The sequence below is a fragment of the Rhinopithecus roxellana genome, chromosome 4 (genome assembly GCF_007565055.1).
Source record: "Rhinopithecus roxellana isolate Shanxi Qingling chromosome 4, ASM756505v1, whole genome shotgun sequence".
In the NCBI taxonomy this organism is placed as follows: Eukaryota; Metazoa; Chordata; class Mammalia; order Primates; family Cercopithecidae; genus Rhinopithecus; species Rhinopithecus roxellana.
Window position 1 is genome coordinate 97,296,594 of NC_044552.1, and position 27,279 is coordinate 97,323,872.

General features: G+C 40.5%; 1 protein-coding gene across 3 annotated transcripts in view; it reads left to right on the forward strand.

The window, feature by feature from the left end:
• Positions 1-27,279, forward strand: part of BACH2 (BTB domain and CNC homolog 2) — a 378,701-nt gene that overhangs the window by 85,129 nt on the left and 266,293 nt on the right. For 2 of the 3 annotated variants that reach the window (XM_010357758.2, XM_030928376.1), the window contains exon 2: positions 10,585-10,697. Coding sequence is in view for 2 of the 3 variants with exons in the window: in XM_030928376.1 (XP_030784236.1) it covers positions 10,689-10,697 (9 nt within the window). In the remaining variant the exon portion in view is untranslated. The remainder of the gene's footprint in view (positions 1-10,584; positions 10,698-27,279) is intronic. The other variant, XM_030928378.1, reaches the window with a different exon arrangement.

Genomic DNA, 27,279 nt, shown 5'->3' on the forward strand with positions numbered 1-27,279 from the left:
TCCTTCTGTTAATAGCTACCACTGAATTTTGATAGTTGGCACTCAGATCACACCTTGACCTGGAGTAAACAAGGCACTGGTGATGTTGATGATAACATAGTCCAACATTGAAGCTGTTCCACTTCTTCCCAGGCAACTCTGATGATCTTCCTCTGTGTAAGGTACAGCTTTTACTTTGCTCAAGGAGAGAACTGGTATATTTTTATGGTTGTTAATTGTTTACATTTTGGGGACCCCAAGTTGCATGATACCACATTATTATAATGCGATTATGAGTTGGCATGATTTTAAGTCTGCCTATGTCCCTGAATGTTCCCTCCCCGTCAGGGTTTCCCAATCTCAGCACTATTGACGTTTTGGACCAGATAATTCTTGATTATGGTGTCTGTCCTGTACATGGTCTCACCCACTAGATGCCAGTAGCACCCTCCCCCAGGTCATGACAACCAAAAATGTCTACAGCATTGCCAGATGTCCCCTGGGAGGCAAAACCACTCTGGTTCAGAACTTCTGCTCCACTTTCTTACTCTGGTTTAGAAGCTCACTCTTTACGTCATGAGCTGACTGCTCAGTTACTTCTAAGATTGAATTAACAGATATGAAATAATGTTTTAAGTCAGAATTCCAAGTTAAGTAGAGTTTTTGAAGGTGCAGGCAAGAGTACTTTTGCGTATGGTTATACAGAACAACCTCTCTCTTGGAATTGCGACCTTAGCAGGTGGATCCCCTCAAGACTCCCTTGTAGTGAGTTTCCCAGTGCTGTTTAAGAGGAAATGACCCCACCGTCTGAGCCAAGGAAAGTTGATATTAGCATAGCAGAAAGGGAACTTTCCCCCAGTCACCCGAGGACAGAGCCCAGGCCCCAGGCTCACCGCCTGTATATCCAGCCCCAGAAAGAGGGCAAGGCAGCAGCCACAGTTCTTTCTTGGGAGCACAGCCGACCTCCTCCCCATCCCGGCGGCTGTGGTCTCAGAAGCTGAAACTCTTGTTAATAAGGAATGTGGAGCTTTCCACAGCTAAGGCAGGCATAAATTTCCTCTGTTTGTTTTGTGAGGACTAGTGTCAACTGCTGTAATGAGATCAGAGGAGACCCCAGGGTCAACTGCTGGAGCCGCTTTCTGTGGCTGTTCTCTTGGCTGCTTGCTGTCGGAGAACACAGTGACTCCCTGCAGACATCCCTGATGTGGTAAGGTGGTTGTGCCCTTGTTGCATTTCTTGCCGTCTTTCTACTACTACTCTCATTCTACTAAAATATCAGTGTGCAGTCATCCGGTTCTAAATCATGGGAAAGTTAATGGAAGGCAGATTCCTTTCCACAGAACTGAGGGCAGACTTAGTTGGGTGTGGAAAATGCAGCCTTGGGAAGGAAGGTGACCTGTTTCCTTGGGGTCACTGCCTGGACCTGCTGCTTCTGGCTTAGGGTAGGTTTCTCAAGGCCTGGGCTACCCATAAGCACTTTCTCCCCCCAGTGGCACTCTGTAATGAGGATGAGTTAGTGAAAGAGTCACAGCAATTAGCTTAGGCTACAAAGAACTTAATTCTAGTTGTAGCCTAAATGGCAGCTAGAATTGGCTACATATGGGACCTAAATTGGCAGAATTGCATTTAGGGAACCCAATTCTGGCAGAATGGTATACTGAGCTCATGCAGGCTGGCCTACTTCTGATCACCCACCCCAAAAAGTCCTAAGGTATATTGGTTAAATATCTTCAAGTACATATGAGCTTTAAAGCAGGACAGGAAAATTCCTAGGTGCCAGAAGACATTGATGCCACTGGCCTTAGAGTGTTTCAGACCCAGCTATAGGCTCTAGACTCTAGGGGCTATGCTGGTTATACTCACACAAGAATTGCTTGTGAAATGGGGGCAAGAAGATTTTCCCCAGTCTCTCTGGGGCTTTAAGTCTGTGTGCTGGGGCACAGACCAGAGAGATGGAAACCCAGGATTACACTGTTTGAATAGCTCTGGGGTCCATAGTTATACTACTGCCTGCATGGTATAACTTCAGTTGTTTTGTTAGACACTGGTTTGAGAGCATGGAAAGCCCTTAGGCCATAGTGGAGGCAAACACTAGATCCCTGTGGAGAGGCTTAACAGCCTGGGACATGGTACTCCCTCACAAAGAACAAGCTGCACTCAGGAGATGCTGGTAATAAGAAGTACAGAATATGGCCAGATATAGTGGCTCATGCCTATAATCCCAGCGATTTGGGAGGCCAACATAGGAGGATTACTTGAGCCCAGGAGTTTGAAACCAGCCTATGCAACATAGCAAAACTCCGTCTCTACAAAAAAATACAAAAAATTCACTGGGCAGGGGTGGTGCACACCTGTAGTACCAGCTACTTGGGAAGCTGAGGTGGGAGAATCATTGAGCCTGGGAGGTTGAGGCTGCAGTGAGCCAAGTTGGTGCCACTGCACTCCAGCCTGGACAACAGAGTGAGACCCTGTTTCAAAAACAAGGAACAGAATCTAAGCCCCAGATAAGCAGAGGTTAACAGTGAACCTCTGAGATTGTTTTTCAGCAGAGCCCATCAGGCCAAATAGAGTTTTCTTCTGCAGATTAATGAACATTTCTTCTCAAGAGGAACAAGGCATATAACCCATTCTGGCTTGCTAAGCAGTTTCGGTTGTAAGCACTAGCCCCAATTAAGGTGATGATCCTACTTATAGCTTGTCCCCAAGATCTTCTTGAGAATATTTTAGTTCCTTAATTGGAAACTTTTTATTGGAGAGATAGCTGGTCCCCTTAACGCTTCTTTAACAGTGCTCCCATTGCAGTGGGTCACTCTGAAGTAACCCACCAGGCTGTTTGTTATTTCACTTTCTCACCAAATCTTGGGAAATATGTTTGCCTGAATTGTACAGCAAACCCTCCTTCCCCCCACCAAGGGAGAGGGAAGCTGAAATTATTTGGAGGGCTCTGGGATTCTTTCAGCATAAAATCAAAGAAACCCAGGTAAATAAGACATGGTTAGTAAACATTTGTTCTAGATGAATATAATTCAGCCTTCTCAATCCAAAGTGAACAAATGGATCAAGAGTCACCTGGAATAGCCACTATATACTCCTCATGCAGTGGCATGCACTATTGGCAAACATCAGTTGAGAATGCTAAACTTAATGCATGATTCCTTAATTTATTAATAAGACAATGAAATCTCTTGTGTTTAATTTTTTTTCTTCTGAAGTACTCAAAAAGCTGTTGCTAGTAGTACCCAAATAGTGCCTTGCTGACCTAAAAGTATGCCATGCTTCTTAAGAAAAAACTCTTCAGTATTTATTCTTAATTTGGCCTTCTATAAAGTTTAATTTCAAAATATTCTGACCAAGCGAGAAGTAGATATGGATATTGACATTAAAGCATCAGAAGAGGAGAGAATGAAAGGAAATAGGTTCAACTGGTGCCGGACTTACGGGAGATCTTCCCAAACATTATAATTAATTTTGGCATATATTGAGTGCCTACTGTATGTAAGGCAGCAGGATAGGTGCTGGGTATTTGGGTACTAGTACTAAATAGACAAGATCTCTTCTCGTGAAATGCTCAAAACAATCCTCAAAATAATCTCAAGAGGTATAAAGAATTTCCCCCAGTTTTAGGGATAAAGGAACAGAGACTGAGAGAGAGCCAGTAACTTGCCAAAAATCACATTCCGAGAGGTGGAGTTGATATTCAGACTGACTTGGCCCCTATCTGTCTTTGCCCACTCTTCTCCCTGGCTTTCTGTGGGCAGTGAAGCCCTAACAGTACAACCCAGAGGGGCCAAGAGGCAGGTGGAGAGTTTTCTCCCCCAGAGGTTTACAGGAACAAAGAATCCCCTGACTAACATAGAAGGTGTGCAGTAGAAGAGGCAAACTAGCCAACCAGACCCAACACCCACAAAATTTCCAAAGTATTAGCATGAGTTTCCAACATTAAAACAGCAAATGATTTTATGCAGTCTCTCAACTCTGTTTCTTGAGTATCAGAAGCTCTTGGCACATGGGGCTTGTTCCTGCTTTGCTGGGGCTAGAGCTAAGTGGCAGACTCCCCAGATGCCCCATTCCTCACTGTCTTCCCAGACCTGACCTTTCACTCATCTCATTCTTTCTTGACCCCTGCAGTCATCTGAATTTGTGGCTGCTGGTTTAAATAGTCACTTAGGCAAAGGGAAGTGGTTCGGGCCAAGTAACCTCTTGGGGGCCCTCTGTGTTGTGCCTTTAAATTGAGATAGTCCTAAATCACTGGAGACTGCGATTTACATTTTACAGTGATAGCCCTGAATCTAAATATTAGATATCCTGACTTATGATTTGACCAAGTGCAAGAAACCCCTAGCCTGTGTGCCAGAAGTGGGTGTATGAAAGTGATGGACACTCTACCACTTGTCACTCTTGGCCCTTTCTTGGCCTCTGTTTCTCCCCATCTGGCTCTCGGACCATTTGTGTGTATGTGTTACCAGCAATGTGTCTCTCTTTTGTAATTTATAATCCTCTTGTTTCCTCCTCTTTATCAGCATTTCCTATTGAACTACAACTCATATATTAGTTAAAATTTCAGAACATTCATTTTCAAATTACCTAACCTATCCTTGGGGAGGAAGGCTATTGATGATGCTTGATGGGAAGATGCTCTTGTCATTCTGGCTTAGAATGTCTGTTTTCCATGGTATGCTGTGAAGGCAGCACACGGGAGCAACACAGAATGGCAAACGTCTAGTCTCTTGAGGCAGAACCATGTTATATAGTGTGTTTGCTGCCTCCATGTGGGGGTGGCAAGGACACTGAAGTCATGGAGAACCACAGCCACACATCTGCTGTAACTTTGAGGATGGAGAGGGACCTGCAGGAATCTCCTTGGCAAGCTCTGCCCTGTTCCTCTTGCCTCTTCTTTAGGAAGCAGGGAATGAACCGGCCAGTTGGAAAGAAGGTGTGTGTGCACTAGGGGAAGGGGGCAGGAGTCTAGCTTCTTTGCCTTTGGATCCATTAATCCCAGCACCATGCCCCCTATTGTAGAAGGGAGGGATTAGCCTTTCTGTAATAAAAATGGCCTTATATTTTTTCAGTTGAAGGTCTCCAGTTGAAGATTGTCCAGACTTAACTTTGAAGCCATGTCAATTACTCCACCCCTTAAAATAGAGTAGAGGAGATTAGGGATATTGCTCTCACCTGTCCATCTGATTTCCCAAGTTTCTAAGTCCTAGATGCAAGAGCATTTTTTTTCTAGACTTCAGAGCCTGTTCACCTTGATTACTTCATTATTCTTTCTCCAAAAGCTCTTGGGCCTGGCATAGGCCCTCATGCTCCAGCCCTCTGCCTAAGCTGCTGGACATGGTGGTGGGAAGGGTAGGAAAAGAGTCCATCCCACAGACTGGCCTCATGGTGCACGATGTCTAAAAGCTAGTGAGACCTTTAACCCTACGAAGAGTGACCTGCTCGTTCTTGTTGGCCTGTCTGTCTCCCACAGGAGTACCTGAGCTCCCCGGCTTTGAGAGAGATTACAGAAGGCTTCTAGAATGGACATCATAGAAGGGGGTGGGAGTTGGAGTGGGGAGAAAAACCCAACTCACCATATTCTATTCAATATTGGCAGTGTTAGTTGCATTTTCAAGGGCCAAAAGAACACACACACAAACACACACACACACACACACACAGCCCTTGACACTTTCAAGCTTCTCTTTAAAGAGCATAGGGTTAAAGGTGACTTATGTTATTCTCAGCATACCTCTATACCACATTAACAGTGATACAGGTAAAATAGGCTTCTCTCCATGGTAAATGGAAGTTGGGATGGTAAATAAATAGTGGTGAATCAGGTAGGCCTGGTGTTTCTCCAACTCCCATTTGCTGACACCTGAGACATGAGAGTATAACCCCAGAGAAACCATAGGATGTGCAGTTGTCACCAGGAGCCCGAATCTCTGGGTCCTTCCATAGTGAGGACCTGGCTGGTGTGGGGCTCTTGGCCATGTTACCAAACCTATCTCTGAGTGTCTTTGTTTGCTTACCTGCCCTTTGTTTTTCTCCACTCTTTGTATCTTTCATCTTTTCTTGTCATTTCTCTTCTTCTTAGACTTACTTTATCTCTGCCCCCACCTCCTTTTTTTTTTTTTTTTTTTTTTTTTGTGAAACAGAGTCTCACTCTGTCACCCAGGCTGCAGTACACTGGTGCAGTCTTGGCCCACTGTAGCCTCCACCTCCTGGTTCAAGCTGTTCTCCTGCCTCAGCCTCCCAAGTAGCTGGGATTACAGGCCTGCACCACCACGCCCAGCTAATTTTTGTATTTTTAGTAGAGATGAGGTTTTTCCATGTTGGCCAAGCTGGTCTCATACTCCCGACCTCAAGTGATCCACCCATCTCAGCCTCCCAAAGTGCTGGGATTCTGTAATTCCGGCCCACCTTTCTTCTTACCCATGCTTCTGTCCACCTGGAAAGACAAATTATGTTTTATTAACCTTTTAAAAGTTTTAGGAGTCTAAGATTGACCATTGAACTGACTGTTAAGATCAGCTGAGTGGAAGTCACACAGGGGCTTATGGGATTAACTTTCTCAAGGCACCCTTTAAAGGCATCTGTAGTTTTCTTTTGTTCAGTGCTAGAGGAATCCAGCTTTTTAAAAAATGAAAGGAAACATTGAATAATAAACTAAAAAAAAAAAATTCTTGATTCCACCACGGTAACTCAGGTATCTTTTCCCCTAATGCTTTGTATTTAAGATGCAGTCTCCTTTTTTAAGCTGTAGATTTCGCTAAGCTTCTTCATAAACTGAATTGGCTGCAAAACAGCCAGGTTCTCTCGATTTCAAAGGAGATAGAAAGTACTTGATAGAACAAGGCCAGTCTTTTTGGTTGCTGTCCAGAAGTGAACTGACCCAGTTTCTAAAATTGTCGTCTGTTCTCTGAGGCGTTTTCTGTTAAATGGTGGTCTTGGTCTGTGTGTGTGTGTGTGTATGTGTGTTGTTTTGGGGGGGGTGTTGTTTTGGGGTGTGCGTTGTGTTTATTTTTTATTTGTGGTCTTTCACATGCTTTAATTCCATAGTGTCTTGAAATGAAGTCTCTTCTAGTCCAGGGTCTGTTGCTTATTTCAGCAAGAACCAAGAAAAATTCTTTTACCTCTCTGTGTCTGGTTTCCAAATTAGGAAAACTACCACCCAGATTGGTATTAGTATATTAAATGAGAGTATTAACATATAAAAGTGCATTGTTCAGTTTGGGGTACTATACAGTTGCATGATATTCTTAATATTTTTAAAAAGATTTACAATCCTGGCATTTAGAGATTTTCCTTTTTAAAAGAACTCCAAAGACAACTGCAACAATTATTAACATTGTTTTTAAGACCCCACACTTAAAGGTCTGTATCATCCTAGGCCCTGTGAGTGATAGCAAAGAAAAAACTCTTGTAACGTTTGTTTTAAAACGTTCTGTGTGACTAATGTTTCCCTCAAAGGGTTTTTAGCCTGGTTCGGTTGTAAAACAACATACATGAGAATGACATAAGAACAGTTGGGGCGGGGGCAGGAAGGGATCTGTAATCAGTTTAGTGCAAGTTATTTATCCAAGTTCTGAGAGTACGAGGATTGTGGCATGATTGGAGCTGGGTGGGGTTCCTCAGGGAAATGATGTTCAAGAATCCTTGTCTGTTTGTTATTATCTTCTTGTGCCCACATTTCCTGTGTTGATACCAATGTGTACATAGAAATTGAATTGTGACATGAGGCATCTTTGCTAGGCATTTGGGCAAGCTTTCCAGTTAAGTTCTGGGCTGTAGTTTTTAAATGGATTGATACAGACATTGAAAAGGAAACAGCATGTATGAAGTTCTACTTTAAAACTAAGAAATTTATTAGCACCTGCTTCTAGAAATCGAAAGAGTAAAAGTTATATGCATTATTTTTTTTTCAGTCACTTTAAGATCAATTAGAATTAGATATTGAATTTTCTCGACTTTGAAGCCATGATTACCTGGACATCATGTACATGTGGAGATGTTTGGATGTATTCATGCTACAAAGTTGGAATTCCAGGAGCTCTCCATGTTGTACCTTATTGTTAAAATATGCTGTTGCTATGACTGAATGTGGTATTTTCTTTTTTTATTATTATACTTTAAGTTCTGGGGTACGTGTGTACAACGTGCAGGTTTATTACATAGGTATACATGTACCATGTTGGTTTGTTGGACCCATCAACTCATCATTTACATTAGGGATTTCTCCTAATGCTATCCCTCCCCTAGCCCCCCACCCCCGATAGGCCCCAGTGTGTGATGTTCCCCTCCCTGTGTCCATGTGTTCTCATTGTTCAACTCCCACTTATGAGTGAGAACACGCAGTGTTTGGTTTTCTCTTCTAGTGTTACTTTGCTGAGAATGATGGTTTCCGGTTCCCTCTATGTCCCTGCAAAAGACATGAACTCATCCTTTTTTATGGCTGCATACCTTTCCATGGTGTATATTTGCCACATTTTCTTTATTCAGTCTATCATAGATGGGCATTTGGGTTGGTTTTAGGACTTTGCTATTGTGAACAGTGCTGCAATAAACATATATCTGCATGTGTCTTTATAGTAGAATGATTTATAATCCTTTGGGTATATATCCAGTAATGGGATTGCTGGGTCAAATGGTATTTCTAGTTCTAGATCCTTGAGAAGTCGCCACACTGTCTACCACAATGGTCAAACTAATTTACACTCCCACCAAGAGTGTAAAAGTGTTCCTATTTCTCCACATCCTCTCCAGCACCTGTTGTTTCCTGACTTTTTAATGATTGCCATTCTAACTGGTGTGAGATGGTATCTCATTGTGGTTTTGATTTGCATTTCTCTGATGACCAATGATGATGAGCATTTTTTCATAAGTTCGTTGGCTGCATAAATGTCTTCTTTTGAGAAGTGTCTGTTTATATCCTTTGCCCAGTTTTTGATGAGTTTTTTTTTCTTGTAAATTTGTTTAAGCTCTTTGTAGATTCTGGATGTTAGCCTTTTGTCCGATGGATAGATTGCAAAAATTTTCTCCCATTCTATAGGTTGCCTGTTCACTCTGCCAATAGTTTCTTTTGCTGTGCAGAAGCTCTGTAGTTTAATTAGATCCCGTTTGTCAATTTTGCCTTTTGTTGCCATTGCTTTTGGTGTTTTAGTAATGAAGTCTTTGCCCATGCCTATGTCCTGAATGGTATTGCCTAGGTTTTCTTCTAGGGTTTTTATGGTTTTAGGTCTTACATTTAAGTTTTTAATCCAAATGTGGTATTTTCTTTGGAATCTGTATTTCAAATAGCCAAGGAGTGATTTGCAATTTCCTCTCCCTATCGTCTGATTTATAAAAGGAATGTAGTAATATTATGTTCATAGAATAGTAATGTGCATGGAGTAGGAGTTTATCTTTGAAAATGTAAATTGCAAAATCATTTTCTTAGCAGTGAAAGATGTTAATATGGGGAATACAGCTTTGGAATTCTCCATGTCCCCAACTTAGTTAGAAGACATGTCATTCTCCAATGTAGACAAGGCTGATTACTAATAACTAAAGATGGTTATGGTGGGCTTGTGGGGTTATGAGTACCTTTTTATTTTCCTATTGAACATTTTCTATGTTCTTAATATATTATAATTAAAAATAGTGTATTTTTCATTTTTAAAAGCACTGCAGTTCCAGTTAAACCTCCAATTCCATGTATTATGGGAAGGTACAGATGTATAAATCCTTCCTAGATGCAACTTAAAAAAATAATACACAAATTGAGTATCAGGAACCTTACAATGTTTTGCTCTCCTCTCAGTTCCACCTGTAAACACCTTTCAGAGGAAAAGGCTACAAATCCATTTAAACAATTGAAGTCATTTTTAAAATATTTTCCCCTAATATTTGACAAATTAACCTTGAAACTGGCCAGGTATGGTGGCTCACACCTGTAATCCCAGCACTTTGGAAGGCTAAGGCAGGAGGATCACTTGAGCTTAGGAGTTTGAGACCAGCTTGGACAACATGACAAAACCCTGTCTCTATAAAAAAAATACAAAAATTGGCCAGACGTAGTGGTGCACGCCTGCAGCCCCAGCTGTTTGGGAGGCTGAGGTCGGAGGATTGCTGTAGCCCGGAAGGTTGAGGCTGCAGTCAGCCGTGATCATGCCACTGCACTCCAGCCTGGGCAACAGAATGAGACTCTATGTCAAAAAAAAAAAAAAAAAAAAAAAGACAAAGAAGAACCCTTTTACTCTGAAATGTAATTCATATGAATCAAAAACTTCATGTAAAGAATAAATAGCATGAATAAAAACATGGTGGACTATTTTTCTGTTTTGGGGGGAATTGAACTGTTTAGTTCATTTGGCCCGTGGAAAGCTGACCTCCTGAATTCCCTTATGGTACACTGCCCTCCTAGGAAATATGTGGAAGTTCTAGCTGTTGAGTCCTGGCAGCCCCCATTTGCACTAGCTGCTTTTCAAGTGCTCAGTAATAGCCACATCTGACTAGTGGCTACCATGTTGGACAGTGCAGACTTGGATCATTGCCATCATGGCAGCAAGGCACTGGACATGGCAGTGCTCTGTGCCTTCCTGGGCACCAGCTGATGGATTTCTTCTTTGTTTATATTCACAGTGCAGCTGTCTGCTTCAGAAAGTGAGGGCTCCAGGAATGAGGAGAATCTTCAAGAGCTGCCTCGCATTGTGACATGTCTGATCCCTTGCTCCCATCCCTGCAGCATGAACAAGGTAAGAGGTACTTTGAGGAATCAGCACTTGTATTTCCTTTATGGTACCATGATTTTCTGGAATGCATATGTCTTTCCACAATGTGAAGAGGTTGCTTCTCCTGCCAGAAGCGTTTCAGAGTTGAAGAGTCATGTGATCCCCCACAAGCAGGGTCACAGGTGCTAGTGGCTACTCTGACTGCATAGTCCTCTGGAGGTGTCATTTATACTTGCCAGGGGCCTCTGAGTGGCTGAAATACTGGGTTTTAGCATAACTGCCTTGGCATGAATATTGGAATATTGAGACTCTGAGGCTAGATTTCCTGGGACTAAATATCACTTTTTCCAGATGCTAGTGTCAGCGACCCTAGGCAAGTGGCCTGACTTCTTGGTTCCTCAATTTCCCCATCTGTAAAATGCTGATAATAATAATACCTACCTGATAGGATTATTGTAAGGATGAAATGAGTTACTACATGTACCAGTGCTTAATATAGTGCCTGTCCACATTACAAGCACTTGATACATATTTACTGCTGTTGTTTTTATGTTGGGGACACTATTATCCCTTAGACATAGTTGCAAGAGAGTGTAGGGTGCATCTTTTCCATTTTTATTTATTCCCTGATTAAATTGGTGAGTGGCGATTTATTACCAGATGGACACTGTGGGAATAAACGAAGAATACAGCTTGAGACATGCCTTCAGCATGTGCAGACTATCTTGGGGCAGCATAGTGAGTGTGTTCTAACAAGGTATGTACCAGAAGCTCTGGAGGCGCAGAAAAAGGAACATCCAACTCCTGGGGAATCTGGGAAGGACAATGTAGAGGAGGTGACGTTTGAGTAGGATCCTGGATGAGAAATGGTAATTTCCTGGACAGGGAAGGTAGGGCAAGGCATTCCAGGTAGAGGAATGTGTTTAAGCACAAAAGCATATGAGAAAGCCTGGTGTGCTCAGAGACCAGCAAAGAGTTTGGTATGACTGGAGCAGGGTTTCTCAGCCTTGACACTTGATATTTGGACCAGGTAACTCTTTGAAGTGAGGGACTGTCTTCTGCATTTTAGGATTTTTTGTAGCATCCCCTTCCCTTCACTCTAATTGTGACAACCAAAAATGTCCTCAGATTATTGCCCAATGTCCCATACAGGGACAGAATTACCCCTTGGTTGAAAACTACTGCGCTAGTGGAAGGTGGTCAGATATAAGCCCAGAGAAGGAGGCAAGGGCCAGATCCTATGAGCCACTAAAGGATTTAAAATGGGAGAGATTTTTCCGAAGGCCTACGAAAACAGGTGTGTTATTGTGGGCCTATTATATGGATTGTGGTAGAGTTGGACAGCACTGTTTAATGATTTGGTTGTCAAAAGAGCATATGGAATCTCTAGACTTTAGAAATTCCATTTACCTTGTTGAAATTCTTCTACTAAAGGACCCTCTTCCAGTGGTGACTTTTCTCATGGTCATTTACTCAGCCTTCTCATGGGCAGGAAGGGCCCTGGGAAGCTTCAGGGATTGGAGAAAGCTGAAAAAGCCCTCTGTGCACTTACCCTATTTCCCTAGATGCAAGTTTTATGGGAGACACTGGCTGCTTTATCCTATCTGAAGAGACCAGCGAAAAAACAAGCAGTTGTTTCTGAGGAGTTTTCATTTGGCTGAGCTTAGCCAAAGAGAAAGAAACCAGAACTGAGTTTTCCCACTTCAACCCCACCCCAGCTTAAACACTTGGCGTTAAGCCGCATTTGAGAAGTGAGCTGTTGGAATACTGGAAAGTAAGCAGGTGTTCTGCCCCAGGGTCATGACTGGAGGTGGGGAGGAGGGGAGATCCATGGCTGCAAACCTCTTTTGGCTCCTAGTATTTGGAGTTTGGTGTATTGAAAAGCTAAGGCAACTTTTTGGAAATCTGTTATCAGCAAATGCAGTTTGCTGTGACAGCTCCGCCCTAAGTTTCTCCAGAGCAACCCAACATCTAATGTCGTGGATTCACTCTCCACACGCAGCTGGGAACCAGACTCCTCAGAAATGTCAAGTCTCAGTAGGTGTGTCTGTTGCTTGGGATATTATGTTCTGCCTGAGTGGCTCAGTACATGCTTTATTTTATATTGCTTTAATTGAAAGTAGTGATTAAGCACGATGTGTCACCTTCATAGGTCAGCATTTTTCTTATGGCTTTCTCGGCATAAAACAAAGAATAGGTCACTCTCTGGGGAGGAAACAGCTCTTCTCAGCATAAATAAAACCAGAGAAACTCCTCCTCAATTATGGTGTTAGTTGGAGTGCTAGAAATATTGTTGTGGGTGTGACTGACATTCTAAGTGGATTTGTTCCTAGAAAGTTGGAGACATTCGAATTGTGCACTCTCCTCTTCCTCAGACACACACTGTAATGCTCTCCTTTCTTCCTAAACCCCAGCTCACTGATGGGGCACTTCAGTTAGGGAAGTGTACGGATGGAGGGTGGCCCTGGTGTTCTAGGGTCCTTGTTACTCCTGTGAAGTGCCAGGGTGATGCTGATTGCAGTTAGCCATTGACAGCTCTCTTTTGAATCCATCGCGGACCATCCCTCTAGAAAATACAGAATCACCAAACCCCATGGCACAAAGGGATTAGCGGTTGGCTGCACTAATTTAACAGGACTACCCTGATACCACATGAGTTACTGTCCACCAGGTAGGGCCTTCATTCCTCACCTTCTTGAGCTCCGATCTGTGCCAGGATCTGAGGAAACACCAGAAAGGGGTGCACTTCTGGCCTTTGGATAGCTAGCATGTTGGTATATCACTGCTGGCTAAAAACAGAAACAGAGGGCATTCCTGCGCATAAGGCCCATCATGAATCTGCTGTCATCCCGGAGGCCAGTCTACAGGAAATATGTCAGTGTACGTGGAATATGATAACAGACTCATGGGTTTGCACAGAGTAGACAGCCTCATATTTATTTATTCACCTTTTAAATTTGTAAACAGGCATTAATGGTTGTAAATTCTGAGCCTTACGTATTAAGGAAATTGTGGGGCACATATTTTCCCAGGGTATGCATTCTCCCAAACCCTCATGCAGACTTGACCATCCTTCCAATGTTCATACATTCTTCGCAGCTTTTTGCAAGAGCTGACTTTCCAATCTTTATGTTGATCAAAAACTTCATAATTGCAATTTAACCTTTTTTTTTTTTTTTTTTTTTTTTTTTTTTTTTTTTTGAGAGAAAGACAGGGTCTTGCTCTGTCACCCAGGCTGTAGTGCTTAACCTCCCAGACTCAAGCAATCCTCCCACCTCAGCCTCCTGAGTAGCTGGGACGACAGGTGTGTGCCAATACACCTGGCTAATTTTTGAATATTTTGTAGATATGGGGTTTCACCATGTTACCCCAGGCTTGTCTGGAACTCCTGGACTCAAGCAATCTTCCCACCTTAACCTCCCAAAATGCTGAGATTAAGCCACTTGGTGTAAACCACCACACCTGGCCAAAATTTAACTTTTAAATTCTGTCAAAAGTATTTCTACTACTTTCTTGGTTATTTTCTTGCTAATATGTATAAATATATATTACATATAGTATATTTGCCAGTTTCGGGTTTATTTGTGTTACTGCTGCATTATCATGCTATAGAGAAAAGATTTCAGTGTATCACTTAAAAACCATAGCCAAATGGGAAGCCAATTGAACAGGATTCTGTAGAGGCAAATTGTGCAGGATGATGCACATTCAGTGCATACCGACTACTGCGTACATTCACAGAAAACACACTAGCAAGAAAAGTGTTGTTCTCCCCTTGAAAGATCTTTCCTTCTTAGTAGCAACCTTAGGATTATGATCCTTTACTCGTCTCCCTTGTGGTCGCTGTTTTTTATAAAGGCATGTCACATGCTGTTCTGTGCTTTAAATTTATGAGGACACTCCATCTGATTGAAAAATAATTGATTTTTCCATTGTTGTACAAAATGACCCTCTCCCTTCCCCCATCGTGAAAAAGAATCTTCTTGAGAACTGTTTCTTCCTTGTTATGTTCAGATCAAGCCGGATCTGATTTTTATTGCTTTGGACAAATGCCAAAACATCAAAATGAAGTAGAGTAGTGCCTCTTGTCTCTTTCAGTGGGTGGATGCACTGTTTTGCTTAATGATCTGCCTAGCAGAATTTTTTTTCTCTGAATATTTTCCAGTATTCAGCACCACATCCTACTGTCCCAGGTCTGAGGCAGTTTCATGTTTACACGCAGATCAATATCTCTACAGTGAACTAAAAAGTAAAACTGAAATTTAGTTTCTACCTTCATTTGGAGTTTTTCTTACATTGCACCTCCTTCATATGAAGCTGTGAAGTCCAGACTTTATTATCCCTGCCTCGCTCACCCCAAACCTGGCATATACATAGCTCTAGTTGGTAAAACATCAGCTCCAACACATATTTGTCAAGTGGATACTATATGCCATGCACTGTGCTTGCAAGAAATACATTAGTGAATATAACAAAGGTCTTTTCTGTCTAAGACAGCTGCCGTTCTGGCAAAGGTAAGAAGAGTCATCATACCCACTGGTTTAATATTTTAACATAAAACTAATGTCAACACTTTTTTCATTTTAAACTTCTTATACTCAAAGAGCAAGTTAACAGAGCTACTAGAGGTAGCATAAGGAATTGGCAAATAATAAACATAAAAGATCTCTGTCCTCTCCTTTCCAGGACACCCTCAATGGTTTGTTTCATCAAATGTCCAATCTATATTTAATAAGCCTTAACAGTCATTTTTCTGAAGGCATTGGCCAGGTCCTCCTTGTGGCAGACTTTAAAGAGCTATTGCAAGGTTTAAACTAGTGACGTGGAAGAAAATACAACTAAAAATTAAATGATCTTAGAATAAAGAAGGCCTTATTAATTTCTAGTGTCAGAAACTATCAAGGAAGAGAATGTACTTAGCTTTGTAACACTTCAGAACTTCTTTCAATCAAAAGACATTCTGAACTGTTCTAAAAGATAAAAGACAAGCTGGGGCAGTATTTACCCATATATGAGAAAGAGTTATTAAGTGTTCTTACAAATTATATAGATTTATGAGATAAAGGTAATTACACTAATAGAAAATGGGCAAAGAACAGAAAGGTAAGACCAACAAAGAAAGAAATATGATCAATAAAATGGAAGAAAAATGTTCAATCTCAACAGCAATCAAAGGAAATGCAAATTAAAATGATGAGATAGAATTTTTCACCTATACAATTGATGAGGATTTGTAACATTTACCCAGTGAAGTTGGGAATAGGGAACATCAGGCTCTCTCATACACAGTTAGTGAAAGAACACGTTTCTTAAGGGGACTTAAATAAGGTATATCAACTCTTAACAAATTGACACACCTTTTGTCCCAGAATTTGCATTTCTACAACATTAACTCAAAGAGAACCACCATGGATGTGTGCAGAAGTTTAGCTAAGATGTTCATCACAATATTCTTAAAATAGTAATTTTTGAAGGTAATAACCATGGTACAGCCATACAATGAAAATGCCAAGGAGGGATTGAGGAATACTGAGTGACATAAAAAGATGTTCTAAATAAATTGCGAAGAAGATAAGTTATATAACAGTATGTGCAGTCTGATCATATTTCATTTTTTTAAAAAAGGTACAGTATGCACACAGAATAGATTGCTTATACATATCAACATATTATGAGCATTATCTTTATTTTGCTTGTGTGTTCTAGATTTTCTTAAGCAATGTGCATTTCTTTCACACTAAAAATATTTTAAAATAAAATATACTAAGTATCTTTAAAATATGAACTTCACAGTGGGGCACAGTGGCTCACGCCTCTAATCCTAGCACTTTGGGAGGCTGAGGCGGGCAGATCATGAGGTCAGGAGATCGAGACCACAGTGAAACCCTGTCTCTACTAAAAATACAAAAAATTAGCCAGGTGTGGTGGCGGGCGCCTGTAATCCCAGCTGCTCAAGAGGCTGAGGCAGGAGAATGGCATGAACCCGAAAGGCAGAGCTTGCAGTGAGCCGAGATCGTGCTACTGCACTCCAGCCTGGGTGACAGAGCGAGACTCTGTCTCAAAAAAAAAAAAAAAAAAAAGAAGAACTTCACTGCATTTTAAAAATATGCATGATAAAAAGATCAGAAGGCTATTACCCAGAATGATGACCATGGCTTTCCCAGAGGGTGGAAACAGGACACATTTCTTTCTTTTTTAAAAAATACTTTTTGGTATTTTCAGCTTTTCTACAATATTTGTGTATTTCACTAACAACTAGAAAAGAAACCAAACATTTAAAAAATAAGTACTATTTTAGCTGTTTTGCATTCGAGGTGCAAATGGATGAAGATATTTAGTAAGCAGATAGAAAACAGAGTGGTCAAAACAGAGATTTGGACCTAGGGTCATTCTGCTTGGCATATTACCAGGAAGGATCATTTTAATATACTAATGGTTTGGGGGTAGTAGTGAGTAGAGAAATGCTCTAGAAAAAGATGCCATCCTTTGATTCAGTAGCTCAGTTTTTTAAAATGAACAGTACATCCTCTTACTCAGTACTGTGCCATTTCTTCATTTACGTGTTCAAAGACACTGATGATGTGTACAAGTTTGAACTAGACCAGTGGTTCCCAAACTATGGTTTGGGGACCCTTGGGAGGGACACTCTTATACCCTTTCAGGGTGTCTGCCTGCAAGATAAAAGCCATTTTTATAGTAATACTAAGATGTGATTTACCTTTTTCACCCTTTCTCTCTTGACTATACACAGTGGTGTTTCAAGAGACTGTGACATGCAATGGCATCACTTCTGGGATGTGTGCCTGTGTTTTCATGTTCCAAAACTTTCTTGAGCTTAACCTCTAGTATGGTAAACATTGATAGAAATAACTCACATAAACAAAAGCTCTTTAGGGTCTGCGATCATTTGTGAGCCTGTAAAAGGGTCGTGAGATGAATTTGAGAACCACTGAGTTAGACTGTGCCTATGTCTTATATGTGGCAGGCTTTCCTCTAACAAGAATCTGGACCCTCAGTCCTGGTCAGTGAGTGCCCTTGGACATTGTAGCACTTCTGTTCTCACTTTCTACATTTTTAAGATATAATTTCCCTTAGCTCTTCAAAAAAATTTCATTTTTATAGAGTTTGTGAAGCCAAAAAGAAACATTGCTGGCACCAGGCCACTGTAGCCCCTCTGTTACATGTACATTGAGTCCTGTCGAATGTGAGGTTCATGGAAATGTTGAAGGCCAAGTTAGACCTCCAGACTGTGTCTCCACCTGCCTTGTACTGGGAAATTCATGATGTTTCAGGAAGAAAATAGCACTGTAACTCCCTCCTGAGAGGTATGGAAGTGCATATTTAAAATACAACTTACCGTGTAATTGAGTAGAGGGTCAATTTGGCATGAAAGAGAGATAAGACAAATTTAAAAGAATTAACTGAATATATTTATGCCCATTTGCCTTTAAAATGTGTGCATGCATATAATGTGTGTTTGTATAAATGTGTATGAAACATATACATTCCAGAGGATTGCTCCCTAAGTTAGGTAGACTTCTCTCTGTACACAGTCATCTTGACTATGGAGCTACAGTAATGCTTCTATTTCAGTCCCATCTCTTCTCCTCCTTTCTGCCTAACCAGAAACGTATTTCTGTTGTTCTCTCTTTGTTTGCATGGCTCACCAAGAAATCTCAGAGCAGTGTGTGGTGAAGCACTGGCTGGTGCCTACTTCTCCAAGAAGTAATCTGTATTAACGTGTTCTCACACTGCTAATAAGGACATACCTGAGACTGGGTAATTTATAAACAAAAAGAGGTTTAATGGACTCACAGTTACATGGCTGGGGAGGCCTCACAATCATGGTGGAAAGTGAGGAGGAGCAAAGTCAAAGTCACATCTTGCATGACAGCAGGCAAGAGAGAGCATGTGCAGGGGAACTCCCCTTAATAAAACCATCAGATCTCATGAGACTTATTCACTGTCACAAGAACAGCATGGGAAAGACATACCCCCATGATTCAGTTACCAGTTACCTCCTACCAGGTCGCTTCTATGATATGTGGGAATGATGGGAGCTGCAGTTTGAAATTTGAGTGGGGACACAGCCAAACCATATCACAGTCTTCATGTTCCAGGGCTTATGCTGAAAATCTGAACCTTTTTGTACATAGAGTTTGAGCATCAGATGAATGATTGTGCTGGAGCACCTCAAAGTGAGCTCTAGCTCTGAGACTCTGTGCACCCACTACCGTGTCATATGGACATGGCAATGCCTTGTCTTGAGTGAAGGGGTCATGTGGCCTGACGTAACATCTCCTGATAAGGTCAGAAAAGATGAAGGAGAGTCTGAACAGGTAGGAGGTAAATTAAGGCTTCAGAATAGAAAAGCTGAACTTTGTGTTTGTGTTAAGACCCTATAGGCCCCAGAGAAGAAAGGATATGTTTTGACATGACTGTAATATAATTTCAAGTCTGAGAGGCCTAGCTGTGAATCATGATAACTTCTTTGAAATGCGTCTACAGCTACTGACCATCTGTCGGGTTCTAAATGAGGTCGGAGGAAAGTCGGTGGACGAGTGGCAGGCAGCTGAAAGACCAGTCAAGGAATCTTGGGGCGTTTCAACATGGCTTATTCTCTCTAGGCACAAGGGAGCCGTGCGCACAAGCAAGCCATGGGTACAAGCAAGTCATGGGTGCGAGCCTGGGGACGAGCCACGAGTGCAAGCCGTTATGTACAGCGTTAGCAGGGTAATTATACCTTTTACAGACAATAGTGGCTCTGAGTCAAGCATGAGCACACATGAGTGATTACTTAATGCACCTCACATGGCATGGTTACATAACACGTGGAGCTGTGTGCCTGCACTCCAAACTTGCTGAGTCATGCTGGACTAGATGTCTGCCTCGGCCTATTCTTGACCACAGCTCATCCATTTTCCTTACACCATCAAACAGGTTTCATTTGTAGGAAAGATTATATTCAGTCCCACTTCATTCTCATTGCTGGTACTTTCACACACATCGTGATTGTTGGTTTTGAAATCTTGTTCATCCTCATTTTTTGAGGATTTAAAGAGGAGTGCCTAGTATTTTCTTGATTAAAACAGGCTTCGCTTCTCTGCGCCCCCTGCCCCATACCAATGGACTGCCCTGGGCCATCCTTCATCGGGAGTTTTAATTGCATGTTGACTGAACAGGTAGGTTCTTGTCCTATATCATTATGTTGGACTAAGCCCACAAGAGCCTTGCAACCCCAGTAAAGAGGCCCTTTGGATACTCAAAGTGTGCTGCTGCCTTTTTCTTCAAGACTGGTAATGGCTGGTTTCCTACAACAGCGGCCAGGGGATTCTGACCTTTATGAATCAGACAGACAAATGTTTCTGTCTTCTTTCTCCAAGTCCTCAACTTTGCCCTTTTTCTCTCAGTTAGTAGGCCTTAATAGATATAATTAAGAGAATTCTACTTAGTTAATTGGTGACTGGAAACATGATTATTTAGGTACTTAATCTGTGGTTTGTCCATCTTTAGAATATTAACAGTTGATTTTTGCCTGATTTTACAAAGGTATCACCTCAGTGGGATTGTTGTGTATGAAAGGAAATTTATAATGAAAAGATTGCTTCCAATCCAGCTTATTAATTTAAGTACCTAATACTTTAGATTGGCTTTATTTTCCCTTCATTTTTGTGATACAGAGGCCTTATAACGTATAGCTGCTGGTATTCTTCCCAGCTTCCTATTGTCCTTTGTCTTCGTAAAATAAGCCTAACAGTATTTTCTATATTTTCAGAGAACATTGTGCTTTTGAATATATGTACATCATTGGCTTTGTTTTTTAAAAATCTCACTGTGTGATAAGATTAATGTACTAGAAAAAAAGGTAGAGATGCCTATTTAAAATAAATACATAAATACATAATTTGCAGAAACTCCTCAGTTACTGTTCAGAAGACACATATTTCTAGTCTAGTAGACACCTAGTAAATGATGTTTACTTTTAAATGCAGAGATTTGATTTGACTAATCATAGTTTATATGTTCTTCTGGTTTATTTGGTTTTCTTTTCTATTTTTTTTAGTGGAATAATTTTGTAATTTCTTACCACTCTCAAACTTTAATAGAGTGGCATTATCTTGAGGCTAGTCTCAGTTAGATATAAATATAAGCAATTAATTAAGATAACCAACCCTAGCCAGAGAGATAAAGTATCATCACATGTCATAGTGATCAAGGAGCACCTGTTAATTAGAACAGTAGGAAAACTGCAACCAATCATGAAAAAAACAGTGTTGGGTGAAATTAACAATATCTACGTTTCTTGTTATTTCTTAAATCCAACTCATAAACAATTTGCTGTGACAGCTCTAGGCTGGGATTACAGCATTTGGGATGAGGTCTGATTATAGCTAAAAATAGACGTGTATTGAAGATAAGAAAAGGAATATTAAACAGTTGAAATTTTGTGAAAGACTGATGCTGTTTCATTGTAATAATTTCCCCAAAGGCACATTAGTAATGCTAAATACAGACTTTAATAGACTTTAATAATGTGTACTTTAGAGGCCTGATACACAAAGGAATAATGTATAAAACATTCATTATGAAAAATTGCTACCTTTTTATTTAATAATAAATCTGTTGAAACAAAACCTATGGCATTATGTTCCTGGCTATTAGCAGGCTGAATAATAATTGCTACCCTCTTTTACATTTTTTCACCTATTCTAATCAAGTTGCAATCATATTTTCTTATTTGTTCCATGAATGAAATGGAGATTAAAAAGAAAAAAAAAAGTACTTGGATTGGATGGACCCTTGTTCAAATTGTGGCTCATTCTCTCGCTACCTTCATAATCTTGGACAAGTTACCTAACATCAAACTCTGTTTTTTTATTTGCAAACTGAGGATTGTTCTACCTATCTAACGAGGTAGGAATACGTTAAATGTTGACACAGTGGAGTCCCTATGTAACAGACACTCAGAAAATGCTTTCTATTATGATTACTTTCTACATCTATTTCTCTTTATATTGCTTGTTTCTTTGATGAACTGTAGTGGAGGAGCTGGAAGGGGGTTGAGAGTAGGAAAAAGCAATTAAAAAGATACCTTAAGCAGCTCTGTAGCCAAGCCTTGCATTGGATTTCAATTTGATTTTAATGTGCTGCTGCTGAGAGCCATGCTGTTGAAAAAGAGAGAAGAGTAAGAAGCAGATGCTCTTAGAAGAACAGTGGGGCATTTATCTCTTTTAATGAGATAACATCATTAGAGTGACAAAGTGCAGCGAATCAATACTCGAAATGGACTGGCGCTATCTTCCCAAAGTGTGCTGATTGTTACACTTCACGGCCTTAGAATCCGCTGAATCACGAGTTCTCTTATCTGTTATTAGAGCCGCTGGCTTTGATCTCACAGAATAGATCCACACCTTAGGGATCTCCAGAGGAACAGGAAAACAGACTAATAAGATAAATGAGAAAAATCCAAGGTGATTTATAAACTGCCCTGTCATCAAGGAATCTCAGAGAAAGGAGATTGGGCTTGTTTTTTTTCTTGGACTTCTTTAAATGGCTACTCATAACTGCCTTCCCCTCCACCCACTCTCCTTGCTCTCTGTCTGCTTCTTGGTGTAATGTCAGAAACGCTAATCATGTCAGACTGTGACACTGACAGCCCTGACATTCACAACAAAGAGACAAGAAGGAGAGAGAGGAAGAGGGATGGGGGAGGGGATAGGTGAGGAAAAGCAGCAGGAGAAGCATTATTTTATTGCACATAAAATCCATAGCTGCAGAATCACCCACATCTGGACATATCATATCCAAGGAAAATCAAGGAAGGCTCAAGGTGAATTCCGATAGAGATTGAAACTGAGCTGGGGATTTTCTGCTCTTTTTTAGATTTCATGGTGTAGTTTATATTAGAATTACTGTGGCTATGATTTCTTCTCATCAAGAAAAAAGGCATTTACATTTGTTTTTCCTTTTTCTTTACTATAGTTTTTCTCTTCGAAACAAAGTAAAGTTAAACACAGATCTTAGTAGGAAGTGTGTGCTGTCAGAGGTTTTCCAATTTGTTACCAGATTCCCGTAGTTTAACCTGAACAATAGCCACTTCAGGAAATAAGTCATGGGTGAGGGATGTTTTCTGATCATGGCAAAGCTGAATGTCATGACAAAGCTGTTCAGTGTCATCCTCAGGCCGCCTTACCCTTGGCTTCTGCGGCACCTGCTTAAAGCTGCTGGATGCAGAAAATGCTGATGTTACCTGTTCCCTAACAGTTCGGAGTGGGCTTCCAAATACCTTTGAGACTTCTATTTCTCTCAGGCACTTTCTCCGTTTGGAACAATGCTGGTGAGTGGTCTGCAATCTCTGTCTTGGATCAGTCATGACCTGAAAATCAGCTGCCACATCTCACATGTGTTTTGAATCCAGATGCTGTGATCTAAATTGAGCTCTGAGCTCAGGCTGAATCATCCTAGCTTTTCTTTCTTTCTTTTTTTTTTTTTTTTTTTTTTTTTTTTTTTTTTTTTTGAGACGGAGGCTCGCTCTGTCGCCCAGGCTGGAGTGCAGTGGCGCGATCTCGGCTCACTGCAAGCTCCGTCTCCCGGGTTCCCGCCATTCTCCTGCCTCAGCCTCCCGAGTAGCTGGGACTACAGGCGCCCACCACCGCGCCCAGCTAGTTTTTCTTTTGTATTTTTTAGTAGAGACGGGGTTTCACCGTGTTAGCTAGGATGGTCTCGATCTCCTGACCTCATGATCCGCCCGTCTCGGCCTCCCAAAGTGCTGGGATTACAGGCTTGAGCCACCGCGCCCGGCCTCATCCTAGCTTTTCTATAAACATGAGAAGCCAGCTGCCAGCTCGGCTTTTGAGGTATTTTGAACTATAAGTCTTAGCGAGGATAGGTATCTTTTCACTTTTTCTTCATGTCAGAAACCAAAAATGGAAAATGGTATTCAGTATTTATTCCATATTAGTTACCCTGTCATAAAAGGGGGTACATTTTTTGTCCATATTCGAACAGAAGGTATTCTATAGCTAGTGACTTCTTTTCAGATTGGTTATAAAAATATTGAGAACTTTGGAAAAGGCTGAGAACTCATTTTATGGTGTTCTAATCCTTAGTACCCAAGTAAAATTTTACAAACTTGGGCTACTTGAGAGAAATGCTCCTCTTAATTTAAAAAAAAAAAAAAAAAAAATTAAGTGGATTATATAGTGTAATTGAAGTTCCAGCAATTTTGACATTGTGACTTATTTAATATTCTTGAGGAAATTCTACTTCTATTGGCAGAAGAGAGGAAATTTATACCCTATGGAGGATTTGAGAGAATTTACCCCAAAGTATATTCCTGTAAATTCAAATTTTCTTTGAAGTGTTTTTAATCCTAAAATTTTACATGGATTGTTCCCGGTGATATGTGATAGGTCCATATTTGCTTTCATGTAAAATAATTTAAAATTACTTGCCACTTAAATTAATTAGGTCCTATAGTAGGTAATGACTAGCTGGTATAACAGATAAGCCCTCAAAATTCAATGGTTTTACACAACAAGTTTCCTTTCTTGCTTAGCTCTCAGCCCGGTGGAAGTATTTTTGATCAGTGAAGTGCTTTTATTGAGAGGTGATTCAGGAATCCTGAACTCAGGTGCCTTCCGTCTTCTGCCTTACCAACTATTTCGTCTGCTCAGGCTGCTGTAACAGAGTACCACAGACTAGGTGGCTTAAACAGCAGAAATGTGTGGTCACACAGTTCTGAAGACTAGGAGTCCGAGATCAAGGTGTCAGCAGGGTTGGTTTCTTCTGCAGACTGTGAGGCAAGCATCTGTTCCAGGCCTTGCTCCTTGGCTTGTAGATGGTCAGCTTTTCCTGAGTCTCTTCACATCATCTTTCCTCTTTTCCTGCCTGTATCCAAATTTTCCCTTTTTATAAGGATAGCAGTCATACTGGATTAGGGGCACACTCTATTCCAGTGTGACCTCATCTTAACTAATTACATCTGTAATGGTCCTATTTTCAAATAAGGTCACTTTCTGAGGTACTGGGGGTTAGGACTTCACCATGTGATTTTTGAGGGGACATAATTCATCCTGTAACACCATCTTACAGTTGTCTGCACCTTACTTCTTAATCACAGTCACCTTGAAGTAAAGCACCATCTTTTCTCATATTCCTTTGTTGAGCACTAGTCATGTAGCTGCACCTGGAGGTGAGGTGGCCTGGGAAATGTAGTCCCGTGCTGAATAGTGATTGTGCTGGATGGACCCATGCACATACAGGAGCCACCCCATCTTTCTCGGAATGTGTATCAAACTCTCCTGTATCTTCCAGTACTTCGGAGCACACCTGTTGGAGAGCTCTCAAAAAGGTAATCAGTGTTCAAGTTTGAGAATCCTATTCTAGCATGGCTAGGAATGCTTTTTAGTTAACACCCCAAGGATTTATATGAGTACCTAAGGTTGCTTACTGTTTTATTTTCTTAAGAATCTAATATATTATCAAGGGAATTTTACTTACACTAGGGTTAATCACTTTTTCTGTTTATGAAACTAGTGAAACCCAAATGAATGAAGTTGAACTCTTAGCCAAAAACTTAGCTTGTGGTTAGAGTGATTTCTACAGTACAGTAACATTTTTGTCATATGTTCTATTGCTGAAAAATAATATATTTCCAAGAGGGAGAAAAAGATATTGTGAGTGCAGAAGACAATTACATAACCTGCTTTGCTTATCTCAAATGGCTAGACTTTAGTATTTAATTAAAGAAGTCTTGCCTCTCCTATCAAGTTAGTCATTATTTTGAAGGTTGAACGTGGGTTTTATAAGTGACTAATTGCTTTGTATGTTCCTTTTTAATTACAATAAGAAGTCATGAATTCTCTACATTTAGAACTGCTAAAAAGTATTTAGTTTTACCTTGTTGAGTAGGTTTATTCTTAAAAAGATAAAAAAAGGAATCAAGAAAAAATTTCCACTGTAAATTTGTGGTTTCTCTAAGGAATTTGTAAGAAATCTCCCATGAAAAAGAGAGTGATAGCAATTTGAAAATGATAAGTAGATGCAGTCTGAAAACTCAGTAGGTAGTGTGAAAGCACATTAATACTGAACCATAATATGTAATGTAAGATTTTAGTCATTGAGAAACAACTATATTGCTGTCTTATTGTTCTGTTACTTCAAAACACAGTTTTTATCTGAAGACTTAAAAGCCACCAGTGGTATTGTAAATTTCCTTTGGATCAAAAAACTGACAGTGGTACTGTAGCAAAGCTAGTCATTTGAACAGTGGCCTTCTCATTTTTAATGGTTACAGTTTTTAATATGTCAGAATCTTAGCAGGTATTCGAGTCATTTTAAGAATGAATTAAATCCTCATTCATTTTGATGTTATGAATTCAGATTTTAGAGAAGGGTCTAGGATGAAGTTTGTCCTTTGTAGATATTTGATAAATGATCATTATTTTAAGTATTACCATTTTATGGAATCCGTAATGTTTGCCAGATACTGCATTAGCTCCTTTACAATAGACATATAGTATATGTACATAATATATATTGCTAATTTTCTCAGCCAATTTGCATAGTAGGTGGTATTATTCCCACTTTACAGATGGGGAAACGCAGAGACCCTTAAGTAATGAGCCCAGTAATCATATGTCTAGATAAAGCAGATCCAGTATTTGAATTTGGATCTTAGTGACTCCAAAATACATGCATATTTTCATTCTGTCACGTTGGAATGTCCTAAGAATATTTGTTGAATTGAATTCGAAATATATTCAATAAATTTGCAATGAACCAAACACAAATGCAAAATCCCAGAATGAATCTTTTAGTTCTTAAGAGAATGAGCCATTTGCAAGTGTACAGATGAATGCAGTAGTTGAAAATGTGTTCCATCTAATCGTTAAAGCAAGTCTCTAGGACTTTTACTCGGTAACACTTTAGTAGACTGCCACTTCCTTAAATATATGAGCAGTCTTTGATTCAGAATACTTCTTAAATATCCATTATGTGACCAAATTAGAGTTCTTTAGAACTCTTAGAGTTCCTTAAAACTGGTTTCTACTTCACACTCTCATACTTGCCCTCCTTTCTGAATGTGGCCAGGTTATTCAGGTCTTACTGATTTACAGAAGCAAACATAAGAAAAGGTAGCCTTGAGTCATGGATGGGCCTGGCCTGAAGGCAAAATGAAGAAAACCAGTGAGAAGCTCAACCAGAACCCTAAAATGAAAGAAAGCTCTCCTCTCGAAACACTTCACCTTTTCTCCTTTCCTAGCAAAATGATAGGCCTGCTTTGTGATGGTTCAGAGTTACTATCTGCATCATTTTCAGTTTCATCTAGTTTACTCTGCCCATGGTTTCTGCCGAGCAACTATGGCCAAGCCACATCCCCTGTTTGGAACTTGGTGTCTCCATATGTAAAACGAAGCAGTGGAATTAGATCAGAGTTGTCAGTCTGGGGTCTTAGCCTAGGTTGGCTTCAGGGGGTGTCTCTAAAATGCTGGGAAGTGAATACAATATTTGGTATACATGTACTTTCTTCTGGCGAGAGAATGGTTCATAGCTCCCATCAGATTCGCCAACGGGCTTCAGCTTATAAAGAAATCTGTGGGCC